The following is a 17,995-nucleotide window of genomic DNA, read 5'->3' as shown; positions in this document are numbered from 1 at the left end:
GGAAGATAGTGTGATCCAGCTCTGCACGTCGCAGGGCAACGATAAGGCCTCTGTATAACTTCATTGTCGGAGTTGAAATCAACCCCCATAAGATAATTTACCATAACGTCCCATAATTTATTCCCGCCGTATATTAGGAACATCTCCCCATAATATTTCATCGTTTTTGGTACTATGATCCGAACATGTTGTGGGGGGTTGATTTGAACTCTCATTATTATTGTTTATTAATCCAAATGTAAAAACATATTCTAGAGCAGCAGCATGTTTTCCGTAGGAGCGGTAGGTGGTAAACAGGCGAGACGGTCAGTGCAAACCCCATTCGAGCAGGCTTTATAGTCTTCCATGGAGAATATCTCCCCGTGGAATAAGTAAGATGAAGTTCCCAATGCAAAACTGTAAAAACTGTTGGAACGAAGTTGGCACTAACTGAAGCCGAATCTCATGGCTGCCATTCCATCAATATTTGTAGGTCAAACCCGTGAACATGAGTAGGTAAACAACAGCACAGTTTCGCTTCTTACAGTCAACAACCCTATAAAAGACTACGATCTTCACTTTACTCAGTATAATTATTGTATTATTAATTGAATGGATAATGGGAAGCCTCTGCTTGTAACGAATATATATATAGGAAAACTGTGCTATTTCGCAGAACCCTTCATTTGATTGTTTAATAGTACAGATTATAGTTAATGAAGATAGGTATTTTCATTAGGAGAGTCAAACAAACTGCGGCTCCCATGAATTTGGTTCTCTGTTTCAAGCCAATTGAATTGATAATTGACATGATCATGCACAGCTATGTTGAAAATTTTCTATTCATTTTTCTTCTTAACTTCCTGTTGGATTTGTTTGACATGATTAAATATAAAGTAGGTGGTTGAATGGGTCAGTACAGTGAAGTCAATTCCTATTACTTTTCTTTCAACAGCTTTAAATAAAGGGATGACCATGTTATAAAGCCTGCAATATATTCATTATTATTGTATTTGTGGAAAGAGAAATCGTTGCATTGGTGGTGCACCTGTTTGGATGAGGGAGAGAGGGATAGGACAGAAAGATCAAAGTTGACTTCTCTAGCCATGTAGCCATTATGAAAATTGAAGTTAATCCTCCAAAAATAATATTAAGCCAAACGCCCCCTCCCCCCGGATCTCTAAATCCTCCACATGAGCACAACCCGTGTTTAGTTGTATGCCTTCCTCTCAAGTGATGGTCGTCAGATGGGAGCACTTAATTGCAGGTCTGGATCTCCTGCACTTTTTCCCTACACATCCGTTCAATCTGTGGCAGGTGTTCCATTATTTAGACCCCATATGGTGAGAAAGCACAACCGAGAAGCTTCATATAGGTGAGGAGTTGGTTAAGAAAAGATGCCCTTAGTAAATTACTGTTTCACAAGCTTCATTTCATTGTTTGGAGCCAATCAGCGTAAGGAACATTTTGTGCATATTTTGATTTGAAAAATAAAAATATATTATGATACAAATTTATATATATATATATATATATATATATATGTATGTATGTATGTATATATGTATGCATGTATGTGTGTGTGTTAAAAGAAATTGTGGCAAGAGCCTTAGGCCATCTTTGGGAGTTTTTATTAATTGGGCTGGGATTACATCATTAAGTACTTATTGGTATTTGGGAAATAAGCCTGAAATATGTGTTTATTTTAAAAATAAAGGCTTATTTTTTAAGCCCAAATTTCTAACTTTTTTTAAGTGCTTATACAATAAGCACTTATTTAATGTTTTTTTTTTCAAAATTATCCCTAGTTGAATTTTAAAATACCACTTATAAAATTATCCCTGGTTGAATTTTATAAAAGTACCTTTAAAAAAGGGTTTTTGTAAAAGTGCTTTCATAAAAATTCTTTTATAAAAGTATGCCTGTAAAAGTACTTTCGTAAAAGTGCTTTTATAAAAGTGTGTTCAGAAAAATACTTTTATAAGGGTAATTTTAAAAATTTGAAAGAAAATGAAGGACAAAATAGTTACAAATGCTCATTTAAGTGCTTATTGGAGAAAAAGACTACCAAACACCCGATAATTTAAAATAAGCACTTAAAAACTGGGGTGTCAAATGCAAATAAGTGCTTATTCGAATAAGCACTTATTTTTAACATGAACACTCCCAAACGTGGCCTTATGACAATATCAATTGGGCCAAGTGGTACCAACTACCAAGTCCAACCTAAACAACTTATTGCTCTTAAATGTGATGCACAAGCTTTGTTAAGTGGCATTTGGACAGGAGTCATGGGACATTTCTAATTGGGCGAAGTTGAACTCTATCCATCTTAGCATTATTCTTGGATTATGTACTGTGAAATAAATTAAAAAAAACAAAAATCTAGAAGAGATTAGGGAGAGGGAGAATCACTCTTTTATTAACTTAAATTCAAAAAATTATTGATTTTAATTAAATTATATTGTTATTAATTTGTACCAATTTTAATTAATATTTTTTTTGAGTTTGTTAACAATTTGTATTGTTTCTAGTTATGCTAATTTTTTATTAATTATTTAAATTTTATTTTATTATAAAGTTTATAAAATTAATTTTGCTCATTTTAGAGTATGTTAATAAAAATAAGTTATTTAATCTATTCTAATTAATAAGTTAATCCTGTAAAGTATGTAGCTGATTTTTAATTTTCCCTTATTTATATTTTCTATTACTTTCTAATTTTTAATATTTCCTCAATAAATATTATTTTTAATATACTATTTTTTCTCTTATTTTATCAGTTAATTTTAAAAAATAAGTTTATAATTTTTTGTTATTTTATGAGTTTTTTAGGAAAAAACTCAAAATTTATTGTTTTTTTTAATCGACAAAATTTTTAATAATTTTCTATATTATCTTCCTATATTTTTTTTTTATTTTGTTTATATTTTCTAATTAATAAAATTATTTTAATGAAAATTTATCTCATTTGCTCTTTTGCTTTCAAGTTTGCATAATTGGGTCAAATTGGCCAAACCCTATCAATTTAGTATATGAAATGGCAATTGAAACTGGCCAAACCATTTCCTGTTTTGCTAGTTTCCTCAATTTCCTAGGAATTTGGCAAAGTTGGAGGTACAACACAACAACCTAATCCATTTGATCCTACCACTCAATGATTCCAAAAGTTAAGTTCATCGCAATGGCATTATAAGACAAAAGAGACAATTCAAGTTCATAAAAAATTAGCAGTGAAATTTTCACATAATTTATAGAAAAATTAGTGATTTTTTCATAGACTTTTTTTTGAAAATATAAAAAAATATATTTTTATTCAAATTTTGATTAATAGTGAAATGAATATTTTAACAAAAATATGTTAATTAATAGTGTTTCTAATATTTATTTTCAAGACATTTGTTTAAAATTTATATAGCAGATTTGGCAAGCCAAACTAGATCATTCAAGATCTATTCAAATTGGCAAGTAAAAATTTATATTTTCTTTACCCATCTTCTTGTTGTATTGTTTACCAAATGTCAACATCAATACAAACAATGGTGCATGAGGCCCAAAACATCCCATGGAGAGAGAGAGAGAGAGAGAGAGAAAGAGATTTTATAATGATAGTATTAAATTATTAGTTATAATTATAATAATATTTTAATTAATTGTTAAATTTTCTGAATTCTAGATTTTTTACTCATATTATTTGAATAATTAAGTTTTAACTTGAAGGATTTTCAAAAAAATATATTTAACTTAAACATTAATATTTTAATACATTGATGAAAAATTAAAATGCATGTATTTGGAAGATGGAGAGAGATAGAAATAAATAGAGAGTGAGAGATAGGGGAGGGAAAGAATAATTAGAATTGGATGAATTATTGGGCATGTGAAATAGACTAATACCCTGGTGACTTGGCTTAGTAGGAGGGTTGGGAAAGGGGAATGTTGGAAGAGTAAAGAGTAAAGGAGGAAATAAGAAAGGGGGAAAAGGAGAAAGGGGAGGAAGGGTGATGTGGACAACCTTTCTTTATATATATAGCATAGCTATTATAAAAATATAGTCCGAGACCTCATCTAACAGTTTGAACTTTTTGGTTGAATATTTCTTTGAAAATTTTTAATATTAGAAAACACTAATATATTTGATACTACAAATCATATTTCAAAATAAATCAAAACATCTTATATCATGACATCATATATTTAAATTGTTTTTAGAATCCTTATTATCATCTTGTCCCAGGGTGGAATTAAATTTTAAAATATTGCATTTTCATACGTATTGAAAGTTGGGAATACTAAAATAGATTTAGAGGTAAAGATTATCACAAACAGTACATTTTCGAAAAATTTTCATTCATAATTTACCATCAGATAATAACATTAAAAGGCAGCCGGATCTCCTGGCCACACTGACAAAATAATAATTTACCATCACAAACAGCCGGGCATTGGGAACATCTGCACATGAATGACAATATACAAGTGCCGGAGATATTCTCAATGCACGGCCACCTTAATTACCGAGGGATTGCCCACCAATGTTCCAAGTCTCAAAGAAATCCATGTGAGAGGATTCTGAATTCAAACTACAGCTTGTGGGTGAGAGTGCAGATATGGTTAAGGTGCTGTTTGGTTTCATTTAATTTTTAATTAAGTTGTCCTCCTCTTCCCTGGGAGCACTGTCCATGAGAACGACTTAAACAAGACCTCACAAATTATTTAATTAAAGAAACAATGTTAAGTACGGAATTGTTATTTAATTTTGAGAGTTTCAAGTTTCAACATAAGTTCTTTTTTATTTCCCTGTGATGAGTGTAGTGACTTCGTTTGACCAACCCTTCTGCTTTTTATTTCATTTAAAATAGGATCATTTCGATAAATGCAGTTATTTGGATAATTTTTTTTTGAGAATGTTCTTTTTTTTTTTATAAAAATAATGTAATGATCATTTTAATTGTAAAAATTTATTATTAAAAAAAGTATTTTTGTCTTATTCAAGTATTAGCTAAGAGTAAAGTTATTTAACCACTTAAGAAATACCTATTAAAATAAACTTTATTTGATCACCACATAAATCTGAATAAAGAACAATGAATTTTTTATCAATGGAAACTAAAATTTTATTAACTAAAATTTTCTCCTCTAAAAATCTGAAAAAAAAATGCCCCTTAAAAAACAAACTAATGAAAAAAATAAATGAAAAATGCACTGTAACCCACATTAAAATTTTGAAATCATAGCTCCCCATAATCTATTAATAGCCCCTTCCTATAAATTGTATCATGCCCACCGTCACGATGGATTAAGAAATCTGAGGTGAGAGCTTCATTCTTACAAAGATAAAATATCACGTCAAGTCTGTATCTGACTCGGATTAAAGCACTGGCGTGTTTAAGAATTATTGAGGTCTCGCATTTTTTTTCCCTGAATCGGGGCCGCAGGAAATGTCTTCTCTGATAGCTGCGATTGTTATGACTACAAATTTGCTCTCTGCCAGTCTATCTTCACGTGACTGTACTTGTCCTTGCACTATTATTTGATATTCTATAATATAAGGATGATGAACAGTTTAGATTCGATTCACCAGGGCAATGATAAAATATTAGGCTAACAAGTGTGAAAAACATATATTTAAGTACCAAATGATCACTTTGATGCCTATGTTTTTACGATTAAATATATTTTATACAAATATGTTTATAATATTGTTAAACGCATGCACATGCCAAAATACAAATTTATATTTTAAAATTTAAATATAAAATTAAAGTTCCAATTTTTAAGCCTATATTTTTCAAGATCCAGCCTATTCATCTATTAGTTTTTTTTTCTGAATTAATTATTCATGAGCTTTTAAAATATTGTAATTTGAGGCATTTTCTTTATAAAAAAGAAGACATGTATTTAAATGTGCTAACTACATATCAACGTTTTTAAAACTGGATCGGACAGGTGACCGTTTTGGGTCTGATTCTCGGGTTGAACAGTCGGATTGTATGATTCGAACGGATGGTCCGCTCTGAAAAAGAAAGAAAAAAAAAACAGTAGCTAAAAACCATTGTCTGAGTCAATGATTCAACAATTTGACTGTCCGGGTTAGCGATTCATTCACCCAATCAACGGTAACTGGTTACGAGCAAGAACAAATTTTTGTTCAAGAGATGATTCTTTCTGAAGCTTAATTAACTATTCCAAAAAGGGAAAAAACTCGTATATTTCTTTGTCTGAACAAAGTAAGGGTTCCATTTCTTAATCTTAACCCAATACAGAGTCACTCCCAAGATATGTATAGACAAACCCATTCTTATTGTCAATGACTTTCTCTAGTCTAGGGTTGTATTTAGTACCATTGACGTTACTACTCAACGTAGATTGATAAATACAATGTTTTTGAATTGTCGTTGACTTGGACGGTTGAAACATTCGGCCCGAAAACAAGCAACCGGTTCTGTTTCACCCCTAACCCATTCTTAGGTAAAAAATTGTTGATTTTGTCAAAAAACCGCTGACCTAGACGATCGAACTGTTGACTTGTTTGACCCGGACAACGGTTCACAGTATAAAGTTGCAGGGGAGAATTTGTGTCTCAGATCTGAAGAAGAAGAAGAAGAAGAAGATCTAGGAAATCTTGCCATTATCATCGTCGGTGAGCATCGAACCTCTTCCTTCTTCTTCCCTCATTCCCTCATTCCTTTCCTTTCTCTTCTTTTCTTTTTTCCTCTCCTTTTTTTTTTTGTTTCTTTCTTTTTTTTTTCTTTCTCAGCAACAACATCACTTTTTCTCCTTACTCAAATCCCATAACTCATAAAATATTTTCCCTAGTAGAAAATCGTCTAAACCGTTCGACCCAGAAATCGGTAACTAGAACTGTTCCATTTCCACATTGGATTTTAAAATCTTGGATGAATATAAATGGGTGAAAAGTATATTTGTCACATCACATACGAGAGCCATTTCAGCTGGAAAATGTATATATGAGACTAATCGTGCATTGAAATTAGCTAAAAAAAATAAGCATTTACAATATAGTTGAATTGTTTAAATTGACATGCCAAGTAGGCTTAGTTTGGAAAGAATGCAAATACAAATACGTACGGTACAAATATTTGTATTATACATATTTATAGTTGCACTCCTCCCAAACCGAGCTGTAGAAATAGTAATTTGAATTAAACAACCCAAAGCTTTGGATAAAAACAAAAAAGATACCAATCACAACCTAGAGTTAGTTGGCATCCCTCCCTTTATCAAGGCACTGGTTAAAACTTGTGGATTTGGTCCTATCCAGTCCAATCCAATATGAGTCCATTATAGATGGATTAGGTCCAATTTAATCCAATGAGAACTTTCGACTATTTTGGACCAGTCTAATTCAATATTTGGATCATTCAGTCTATTTAAATTGGTTTTAATTTAGATTGGTTTCAATTCAAATCTAGTCCATTGACACCTATATTTTTATCTTTTTATCAATGGACCAGATATTGATTTAATCTGACCCAATTCAGTATAAATTTATTATAGATGGACCAGGTCCAATCCAATCCAATAAATACTTTGGACCATTAAATATGGACTGTTCCAATTTGATTTTCCATACTGATCCATCCAATCTTTACAAATTGATTTTGATTTGGACAGGGTCCAACACAAAACGAGTCCATTGACACTCCTACTTTCTACGATGCCGTTGGTGGGCCAAAACTGCATCACTCACACATACACACATACAAAATCCCTTTCTTGTTCTACAAAATCTAATAATAAATTAAATAAAATTATATGGCCCAAATTATATATAAGTTTTACAAATTATTTTTCCTCCCTATTAGACATGAGATTATATATGCTAGAAAATATTTAAATACCCACATTCATAGTGTCTAATTCACAACCACCCATTTTCTTGTTCCACACTTCAAGTGATTTATTTTTTAAATAAATTTTCACCATGTTAATAATATCTTAACAAAGCTTATCTATCTATCTATATCTGTGTATGCCGTGTATATAACATTGACAAATGAAAACACGGGTTTGAATCTTAAAACACTGAGCCTTTGGAAAAAAAATGCCTAAGGTTAGATTTGCATCCAACGCACTCGTGGCAAGCCTCCAGATAACTGAGAGTATAGCATTAGGTAATGGCATTTAGATATACATCATTTTCTTTCATGCATCATCATCTAGACCTACTACTGATGAAATTAGCATGGTCAACATTTTTCAACCTGCTTTCACACATACCCACTTCAATTCAAAATATTAATTGATTGAAATAAAAATTACAATCTCATGGTTTGATGTTTATCTGCCAACCTAATTCATTAATTAATTTATTTGTTTGATGGGTCTACACAATGGAGATTTATATTCATGATATTTTTTTTTTACTCTTATAGTCGCAAATTATAATTTAATAACCTTGGGTCTAGCTGGAGTAAAATTCCAATACAAGCTAGGATATATGGATACTGAAGATAGGGGAAGCAAATTAGCATAAGACATTCAAGAAATAATATTAGTTTTTTATTGATCTTTTAAATATATAAAAATAATATGAATTTATTATAGACATATTTTTTAAATTATTTTTATGGTTTAGATAATTGTCTAATTCTATCCTTATTGTTTACATATTGTCTTAGAGTACCTTTAAGTTTTTTTGACAATTGTCTAAAATATCCCTTATCATTAACTTTGTAAAACAATAATAAAACACTAACAGACATAAAGTGCAAATATGAATTTCTTCAAATACACATTTCTCGATAAATCCAGTAACACTTGAGCACAACCTTGAAATTCACATTTCTTCAAATGCCTTAGAAATGCTCATTACCTATTTAATTCTTACCTATATTTTCTGACCCTCTATCCATATTTACTAGTTTTTGGCCTCTTTTAAGAAAAAAATCCTAGCTCTGCCCTTGCATACATCCATTTGTGAATATGGCATAGTGCATTATGCCATACACTTGGAAAAATTAGAGAAATCAGGTCAACCCGAGCACAACCCAACGTGGAAAGGCTGAAAATGGTGGTTATGGTTTAAAGTACCGATACATCTCCATACACTCACTGGCAAGGTGTTTCGATACTTTTATTCCATATGTGTTTTTTTTTTCAATTTCTTTTCAAAATTTCAGTTTTATATATTTTAATATTATTTAATAAATAAAACATGGTTTCCTGAAAATACCGTTGAGCTCAATTTGAACTAACCAGGCTCAACTCCCCCCCCCCCCAGGGTGATCATTTCAGCCCGGCCCGACCCAAAAAATCTGGGCTTGGGCCTAGTTTTTTGTTAAGGCCTGGGCCCGCATTAGGCCTATAAAATTTAGAGCTGGGCTTGGGCCTAATTTTTTAGGTAATATTTTTTATAATATTTTTAGTATTGTTTATTTATTGAATTATATATATAAATAAAAATTCTCTCATATGAGGTTAAATTGGACATTTAACATTTTTTAAAATTCAGAATTCAGAATTCACAGCAACATTATCTACATTCAGAGTTCAAGTAAATAAAAGTTCACTAATACCAATATAACTCTTAATGTAATTATTACACTTTCAGATGTAAAACTTCAAAGCAAACGAACTGGCCCTTAGGGTGAGAGTCAAAAGCCATGCACGAAAATTCTAATAGTAACTTAGGGTATTATAGGAAATTCATGTGCCCATTTAATTCTTTATAAGTGGATTACAGTCCACTTATCCCTAATTATAATTACTTTTTTTTTTACCTAATATCCATGCTGACGTCAAGGTACCATGCAAGCCCATGAGTTGTCATTGAAGCTTCTCTTTCAAAAGAAGACAATAAGGATTTGTAGGCACATTTGCCATCTGGTCTGAACTTATAACTATGTGACGGGTCACGTGTGAACCATCGGAATAGTGTACCTCTCTTACTTATATATATATATAGAGAGAGAGAGAGAGGCTGCTTTCAAGATTTAAATTCTGATGACCCAAGTTGCAATGAATGAATCCAACTTTTGTGCCAAGGCCCACCCTTCTTATAGACTTAAAACCCAGATACCTTCTGCTGTTTGGTAAGAAAGCAAAAAGCATATGTATCTTTTTTGTTTTTTATGAGGCTACGCAACCAGCGGTTGCAGGATTCCAAATCGGCAACTATGCTGGAAGAATCCAGCTAAACTGAATTGGTTGGTGACTACGGATTTGATCTCAAGTCTATTTTACAACCAATATAGAGAACTTTATCAACTAAACCATGGTTGCGAAAAGCACAATGCAAATGTAAATTTGGTCAGAAAGTGAGAATGTAATGGTTTTACATTAATAAATTTTGTATTGTATTTGGTTGTGATGAATATAAACACGAATGTCAAGACCAAAATCTACCTTTTCTATATTAACAACTTTGAGTGCCAAGATTTGCTTCCCTTTCTTGAAAGCAAACATTTGCTATCATTTTGAATGCAAAAAAATTCAGGAAAAAAAAAAAACAGATTTACTTTCATTTTTGGTACAACGATGATTTTTTACCCAATATAATTGAAAATCAAACTGGAATACAAATTAACCCCAAATTACATAATTGGTATGGGCCTTATACAAATGTATTAAAAAATAAAAGAAAAAGAAACAATGATTCCAAGTTTCCAACATAACTATAATCGGGGCAGAAAATTCATAATTAGAAGTTTCGAACCAACATAATCGGTTTGGTCTTATTACTAGACCCGATCCATTAACTGCTATGATTCTTCTCCTTGAGGAACGAACGAACGAGGACAAATGAATTCACTTTTGGTAAGATATATGGTGTCGTAGCGCAGAACTAAATGTATTGCTACGACTAATATGTGGTTTGAACTTTGAAGTTTGAAGACGAATGAGGATCCAGAAGCGCATTTGCCATCATGTCCGGACTTGGTGGGTTTGTGGACTCGGAGCATTTATCGGGTTGACAGGTGTGTTGTCCATCTACAAGTCCAAAGTCCAAAAGTGGGTTGAGGAGGAATAAGAATCTAGAAGCACATTTTACATCTTGTCTAGACCTGATGGGTTACACACTTACATGGACTCGGAGCATTTGTCGAGTGGACCCGGACGGACACGAGGTTGGGCCGGTGTGGGGTTATGGTGTCGTCGTTCATCTATAAGTCCAAAGTCCAAAACCCAAAAGCAAGACCCACACCCTCGTCACGACGCCACCTACCCTTCATTCCAGAGAATGGGGTTGAATTGGGGGCTATCTACAACAAACATTTGAGGCATAAACACTGCTAATAATCCCTTACGTTTATCGGGGGTAGAGTTAAGAGTTAAGTGAAGACTGTTCGGTCGTGTTCTTCAGCCCTTCGCCCTCTGGGGGTTAGCTTAGATTCAAAGCCATCATCTAATTCCCTCCATCTCTCGGACTCTTGCCTTTATTTATTCTCCCATTCTCTCCTTCTCGTCACCCTCATTCAGATCTCCTTGTCTCCTTCTGTGTCTTTCTCTCTCTCTCTCTCTCTCTCTCTCTCTCTTCTAGTCTCTTACGTACGAGAAGTAGAAGCTAGCAGACTGGAGGAGTGAGTGGACCAAGGAGAGAGAGGGGGTGTTTCAGATAAAAACCCTTTTTATTTTTCTTGATAAAGCTTCGTTTTCCTTCTCAACCAACAGCAGTCATTAGCGCAAGAACAACAAAAAAAAAAAAAAAAAAAACAAAAAACAAAAATGGCCGAGAGTTTCCCAGCAGAGAAGATGGCTAAGGTCTGCCCGGAAGAGCTGGCAGAGAATGGCCCGGCAGAAAAGATGGCCAGGATTTTCCCTGAAGAAGAGGTGACCGAGAGCTTCCCAGAGAAAAAGATGGCCAGGGTTTGCCCAGAAGAAGAGGTGACCGAGAGCTCCCCAGCTGAGAAAAAGATGCACAAGGCTGACTGTACTCGAACACTCATTATCGGTGCCACCGGTTTCATCGGTGGCTTCATCGCCGAAGCTTGCCTCGCCTCCAGCAGACCCACCTATATTCTCGTCCGTCCCGGTTCCAACTCCCCTTCCAAGGCCAAAGCTATCAGAGCTTTGCAAGACAAAGGAGCCGTCATTCTTCACGTACATCTCTCTCTCTCTCTCTCTCTCTCTGTGTGTCTAAGAATCTCAGTTTGTCTGACCATGCAAACTTCCATCTGATGTATTAACTTTTCAGGGGAGCATCGGCGACCAAATTTTGATGGAGAAGATACTGAAGGAGCACAATATCGATGTGGTGATATCAGCTATAGGTGGCGATAAAATTTTAGCCCAGCTTACCCTCATCGACGCCATGAAATCGGTCGGAACCATCAAGGTAACAGTGCAAAACACAAAGCTCACCCCGCTAAACTCCATAGTCCATACTCCACACAGCTAACGTACGCAATGTGCGTAGATTCGCTACCTGTCGTCGTTGTCGAACGACGGAATAACAACTTATTTATTTTTTCTTATTTTTTTTTCGGGTGGGAAATAAATTAATATTAATCGTGCTATTTATTATGTGAGACAGAGATTTTTTCCATCGGAATTCGGGCATGACATTGATAGAGCTGATCCCGTAGAACCAGGGCTCACCCTCTACAACGCCAAACGCCGTGTTCGACGGATGACAGAAGCCGCCAGCATACCTTTCACCTACATCTGCTGCAACTCCATCGCCGCTTGGCCCTACCACAACAACACTCACCCTTCCGAGGTTCTTCCTCCGTTGGATTACTTCCAGATCTACGGTGATGGAACCATCAAAGGTATTGTATCTCCTTATTAAGTCCCTACGAACAAATAATTATGATTATAATTATTTATTGTTGTTTCCACATCACATCAGGATCAAAAGGTTCTAATCAAACGGTCTAGAGTCTTTACATAAACAAGTGTGTCCCCTCAAATCCACGGATCTTCTCGCCTCCTCCTGCCTTTGAAAAAGTGGAGTCTGGTGGACCAAGATTTAATTGAATGACACGTGTATAGAAATTTACTGTTTCAGTGGGTGGTCCGAGTGAGTCTGGAATAATTCTGGATCCGCTCCTTACATAGGGACTCACAACGACCTCACAGGATGCTCACAGGAGATGTTCTCAATGCACGGTAGATGTGTATGTGAGACGCCCATTTGTCAGGAGCAGATCCCGTAACGTTTCCGATAAAGGATGCGATGTGGTTGTGACTTGTGAAGTATGCTCAGTGAGGAGCAGATCCCAATTGTCCGAATAGAACCGTAAACTATTCAAACTCCGGCATGAAAAGAGTATCGTCAATTCGTCACCGAGAAAACCATACGGAGGAGGTGGTCCCGTGAAAAATGTATCCTACTCTTACTTAGGATACATTGCTTAGTAAGTGTGTCAACTCAAAATGAAACGTGAAGAATCTGGATTTAGTAAATTTGTTATCACATTGTGGATGGCTTAAGTGTTGTGAGGATGGTGTGACAACAACTTTTGTGAGGATTAAATTCGTTCTGGGTCCGAAGGCTCTTGCCCGAGCGCAAAACTGGTTCTCACCAGTTGATTCGAGAGAAAACTGAGTGAGACATATATGTCCCAAACTAATTGTGCTTAGTGTGCGTTTAAGTGTATCTACCATAAGAATATATCACGTCTTTGTTTGGTGTTATGCATGGGGAGATATTCTAAATGTACAGACTAGTGTTTTGTGGGTAGGTGTGGTCAAAGTTATCATGCATAAGAGATCCCGAGTCATGTAATCAATGAAGAGGAAACATACAAGTGATGTGTGTTCAATAGGCCCTAGGTGTATTGGTGTATTCATTTTTGATTAATTACATAAGAATATAAATATCTGTCTTCTACCAATCCTTTTTCCATAGGGGAAAAATAGTGTCGGGATTCTTTTTGGGGGTTGCAAATGGGACTACAAAAGTATGGTTTTCAAAATTAGATTAGACCGGATGTTCGGACTGGAAAAACCAAAAACTGGTCATTTGATTGGTTCCGTTTTTTCCCAAATCCAATTTTTCCCCAAAACCGTTGATTTGGATCAGCAAACTGCTGAACCGGCTTGTTAACCGTTCGAACTATTCAAACAGTTTTGACCATTTTTCAAAATTTTTAATTTTTTAAATTTTTAATTTTTTTGTCAGAATGGACTGGCTGTTTGAGTTGAATGGTCGGACTGTTTGAACCGATAACCGAACCCCTGACCGGTTCGATCACCGCTTAAGTTTTAAAAACCATGCACAAAAGCAACAGAAAGGAAACAAGGGCACTCTTTTTTTTTTGTTTCTTTATTGGGTTAGGAAAGAAAGACATTAATTTGATAAATGGGGCACGTGTAAGGTTTAAAGACGTAGGATACACTTATAATTAATGGAAAAAAGACTATGTTTGGGACTTTTCTTTAGGAAAAGAAGGTATATAGTAACTTTTTTGTTTTGCAGTAAGCCTTTTTGGTCAAGATAAAATTTGAAAATCAAATGTTTTTGGTACTTTGTCAAATTTTTCTTTTGTTTAGAGAGAGAGAGAGAACAAAATCACAAAACATTGTAGATAAGAAACTATCTGATTCTCACCTACCACCATTACAAGTAGAGCAACCATTCCACACCATAAGCGCATTTTTTGGTTTCATTTTCTAATAAAGTATTCTTATTTTCCTGTTCTCCTCCTCAAATGAGAACAGAATCCAATCCAGATGTCATTCATTTACTGAAGAAAATCCAAATGTCCTGTCAATTCATAGAGGGGATTTGATTCCAAATGAGATTTTAATACAATAGCATTAATAGAGGCAGGGTTTTGTCTGTAGCAGAAACAAGAAACCAGAATGGAAGATGGGGTTTTGTATACAAATACACTGCACGTGCCCAACAAACTAATTTTAGTACTTTTCGGTCCACTGGGCTCTCCAATCTTGGTGGGCTCCCGACCTTCTTCTAGACTCTGTTGTTCTACTTTTAGTCACTGTTCTGGGTCTTGCAGGTTGCAGTAGTATGAATTTTCTTGCCTGTTTGTGCTTAAAACTTAATAGCAATGAGCCATGTTTACGGTGTGGTCCTCTGTGTATTGCACAGCTTATTTTGTTACCGGTGCCGACATCGGAAAATTCACCATAAAAACTGTTGATGACATCCGCACCCTCAACAAATCAGTCCATTTCCGGCCACCCTGCAACCGACTAAATATCAATGAGCTTGCTTCTTTGTGGGAGAGGAAGATCGGAAGGACCCTCCCTAGAGTTACCATCACAGAGAACAATTTACTTGCCGCTGCAGAAGGTGAGATAATAATTCTTGAACGGCTTCTTCTGCTTTGATCTTCTTCACTGTTTGTTAACTTGTTATTGATTGATCATCATTCATCAGCATTAATGGCTTCCTGATATCTGCAGAGAATTGCATCCCGAGCAGTATTGTTGCGTCCTTGACTCACGACATATTCATCAAGGGTTGCCAGATTAACTTCTCCATTGATGGGCCGAACGAGGTCGAGGTGACCTCCCTGTACCCAGACATTCCATTCCAGACTGTGGATGAGTGCTTCGATGAATTTGTGGTCAAGGCGGTGGGAGAAGAAGAGGGAGTGGAGCAGCAGCCAGTGAGCAATGGCGAGATGGGCAAGACAAACTCGATAGTAGAATCACTGAGCAGCGAAGATGGGCTGAGCAAGAAGAACCCTTTAGTAGAACCATTGGCTATTGCAGCTACATGTGCTTGATTCATCATCCAATGTCATTACATCTGTGGATTGATTGCAATTTCTTGCACTGAAAATGGAATTGTTGGCCCAAAATCCTCCTACAATCATCTCGTTTCCAACCACCGAGAATTCTTGTTTGGCTAAGCTACTCGAATAAGCTTTAAGTTCATTCTCTCATTTTGATTTGGCTGTATTAGGTAATATATTAATTATGTATCCAGAAGTTAAGAGCATTAATTTGATGTTCTGAAAATATTATTGTAGAGCATATGAATAAATTCGCCCCACTTTGGTACATCAATTTTCGGCCTAAGGTCTCTCTGTCAATGAATCGTTCAACTTAAATACCTCAATCTACAGACCCTATTAAAATTTAATTAATTACCATGAGGTGACGAGGGTTGAACAATAGACTATTTGGTCAAAAAGGCTCTATTAAGAAACTGTTGGGTCATCATCATCATCATCGTCGTCGTCGTCCAAGCCTTTTATCCCATGAATCTTGTTTTATTTAAAGTTATTCGCCATTTGATTAAATCATTTCTTACTATCTTTATGGATGTCCTTTTTGGGTCTACCTTGAACTCTTATATATGGCCCCTTTAAACATGCCTCTTCACGTAAATTAAGTTCACTGGGCTCCAATACCATGTCAAGGAACCATGACAAAACAAAAGGTGAGACATTCTTTCCCCTGGCGTGGGATTTGAGCACACATCATATAAAAAAGGTTGTCCCTTTAAAGAACTAACTCATCTGATAGGGGCTAATCACTGTCCTAGAGGCATTGATTTGCAGTCTCTCAGCTATCAAAGCTCCACAGACCATAACTTCTACGTACTCCAGTAGCCTACGGATGTGCTTTATAATAAGACTCTCTCTACTTCCTATAACAAGTCGGTGCATAGATAACTTTTATGGAATTGGTCTAAAGAACTTCCATTGTGTGTTGAGGCTTGGCTCTGTTAGCTAAAATCTATCTATTTAGGTTCATTAGTAAGTGCGCATGTATTTTTCATGTGACAATTTGTAATGGTGATAGTAAATAATATGTTTGCAAAATGATTTTTCTATTTTATAAAAATTATTCTTATTTGTCGCATTTAATATTGTTTAATATGACAGATATGTGATGTTAGAGAAGTGTCCAGATGTTTTCTACAATTTTATTTGTGTTTTTATACTTTTGTGTATTTTCATCTTTTCAATTTTTATTATTGTTTAACTATGACATTTAGGGGTTGACACATCTTGACCCAAATGGTTGAATTGTTGAATCACCACTAAACAGGAAAATAACTCTATTTGGGGTTAGTTTAAATTTGTATTTTATTTATATCATTAATAAAACAATTATTCTTTGTCACATTTATTTTTATTTAACATAGTTAATTAATATAGGTTTCAATGAAAGAATGAGCGTTAATACCTAAATATAAGACTCAATGAGAGTGAATTGAATGAGGAGAAATGTAACATTTTAAATTACACTTTGTGACAACCAAATTCCAAAATAGGGATATTCTAGCCAACAATAGGATTCAATGAATGTTAATGGAAAATAATAACTTAAATATAAGATTTAATGAGAGGAATTTGAATGAGGAGAAAATTGGTTGTTCAAATTATATTTTTTCCTTAAAATTAGTGAGGGATCAAATTAAAAAAAAATGGGGTATTTTAGTCAAACAAAAGTTCCACACTCTCATTCACACATTTAATAGTAGTGTAGATTGATTTTTATACTATTAAAATTAATATTTTAGATTTAATTAGTAGAATTTAATGATGAGAAACAATTCTACCTTAAATATAAGATTTAATGAGAGAATGTGAGTTAATATCTTATATATGAAACATAGTGAGAGAGAGAATTGGAAAATGGTTTCATTTCTAGTTGGTTTGAATTTTATATTCCATTTTAATTATTTATAAAAGTATTTTTTATTTACCATAGATGCATCCAAAATTTTCTACATTTTTTATATTTTATATTTTATATTTTTATTCATTTTTGAATGAGTTTTTATTGTTTAATTATGCTATCATGGGTTGGCCCATTTAACCGAAAATGGTTGAACTTATAACAACCACCTAGACAAAAGCACAGTTTTTTTTTCCTGGGTTGATTTTAAAGACATAAACAGTTATACTATTATTATGTATTAATCTAGTTAATGGAATTTAGTGTGAGAAATAAAAATTCCTTAAATATGTAATTCAATGAGGGAGAATGAAAGTTAATACTTCACAATAAAGATGTACCATATTTCAAAAAGAGATGTATTTTTGTCAAGAAAAAACTAGAAAAACAAGACTCTATTAGTACTTTTTATAGTAGTATAGATATAGATATAGATTAATTTCTT

General features: G+C 34.2%; 1 protein-coding gene across 1 annotated transcript; it reads left to right on the top strand.

Annotated features, from left to right (window-relative positions):
* The first annotated feature begins 10,748 nt into the window (after positions 1-10,748).
* On the top strand, positions 10,749-15,927 carry LOC148863530 (leucoanthocyanidin reductase-like). The gene is made up of 5 exons (XM_088975599.1): positions 10,749-12,045; positions 12,140-12,280; positions 12,479-12,716; positions 15,002-15,205; positions 15,319-15,927. Exons 1-5 carry the CDS (start codon positions 11,671-11,673, stop codon positions 15,642-15,644), a joined length of 1,284 nt encoding a protein of 427 aa, XP_088831725.1. The 5' UTR covers positions 10,749-11,670; the 3' UTR covers positions 15,645-15,927.
* The last annotated feature ends 2,068 nt before the right edge of the window (positions 15,928-17,995 follow it).

Source organism: Nelumbo lutea, chromosome 3 (genome assembly GCF_056320005.1).
Source record: "Nelumbo lutea isolate HS-2025 chromosome 3, American lotus-T2T, whole genome shotgun sequence".
Taxonomy (NCBI): Eukaryota; Viridiplantae; Streptophyta; class Magnoliopsida; order Proteales; family Nelumbonaceae; genus Nelumbo; species Nelumbo lutea.
The sequence above is the reverse complement of the archived record's forward strand: the minus strand, read 5'-3'. Positions and strand labels throughout refer to the sequence as shown.

What these genes read in the sequence shown, in the direction of transcription:
- LOC148863530 (XM_088975599.1), top strand. Translation starts at nt 11,671, where the DNA reads ATGGCCGAGAGTTTCCCAGCAGAGAAGATGGCTAAGGTCTGCCCGGAA. An exon ending in AATCGGTCGGAACCATCAAG is followed by an intron (nt 12,281 to 12,478) that starts GTAACAGTGCAA and finishes TATGTGAGACAG; the next exon opens with AGATTTTTTCCATCGGAATT. An exon ending in CGGTGATGGAACCATCAAAG is followed by an intron (nt 12,717 to 15,001) that starts GTATTGTATCTC and finishes TGTATTGCACAG; the next exon opens with CTTATTTTGTTACCGGTGCC.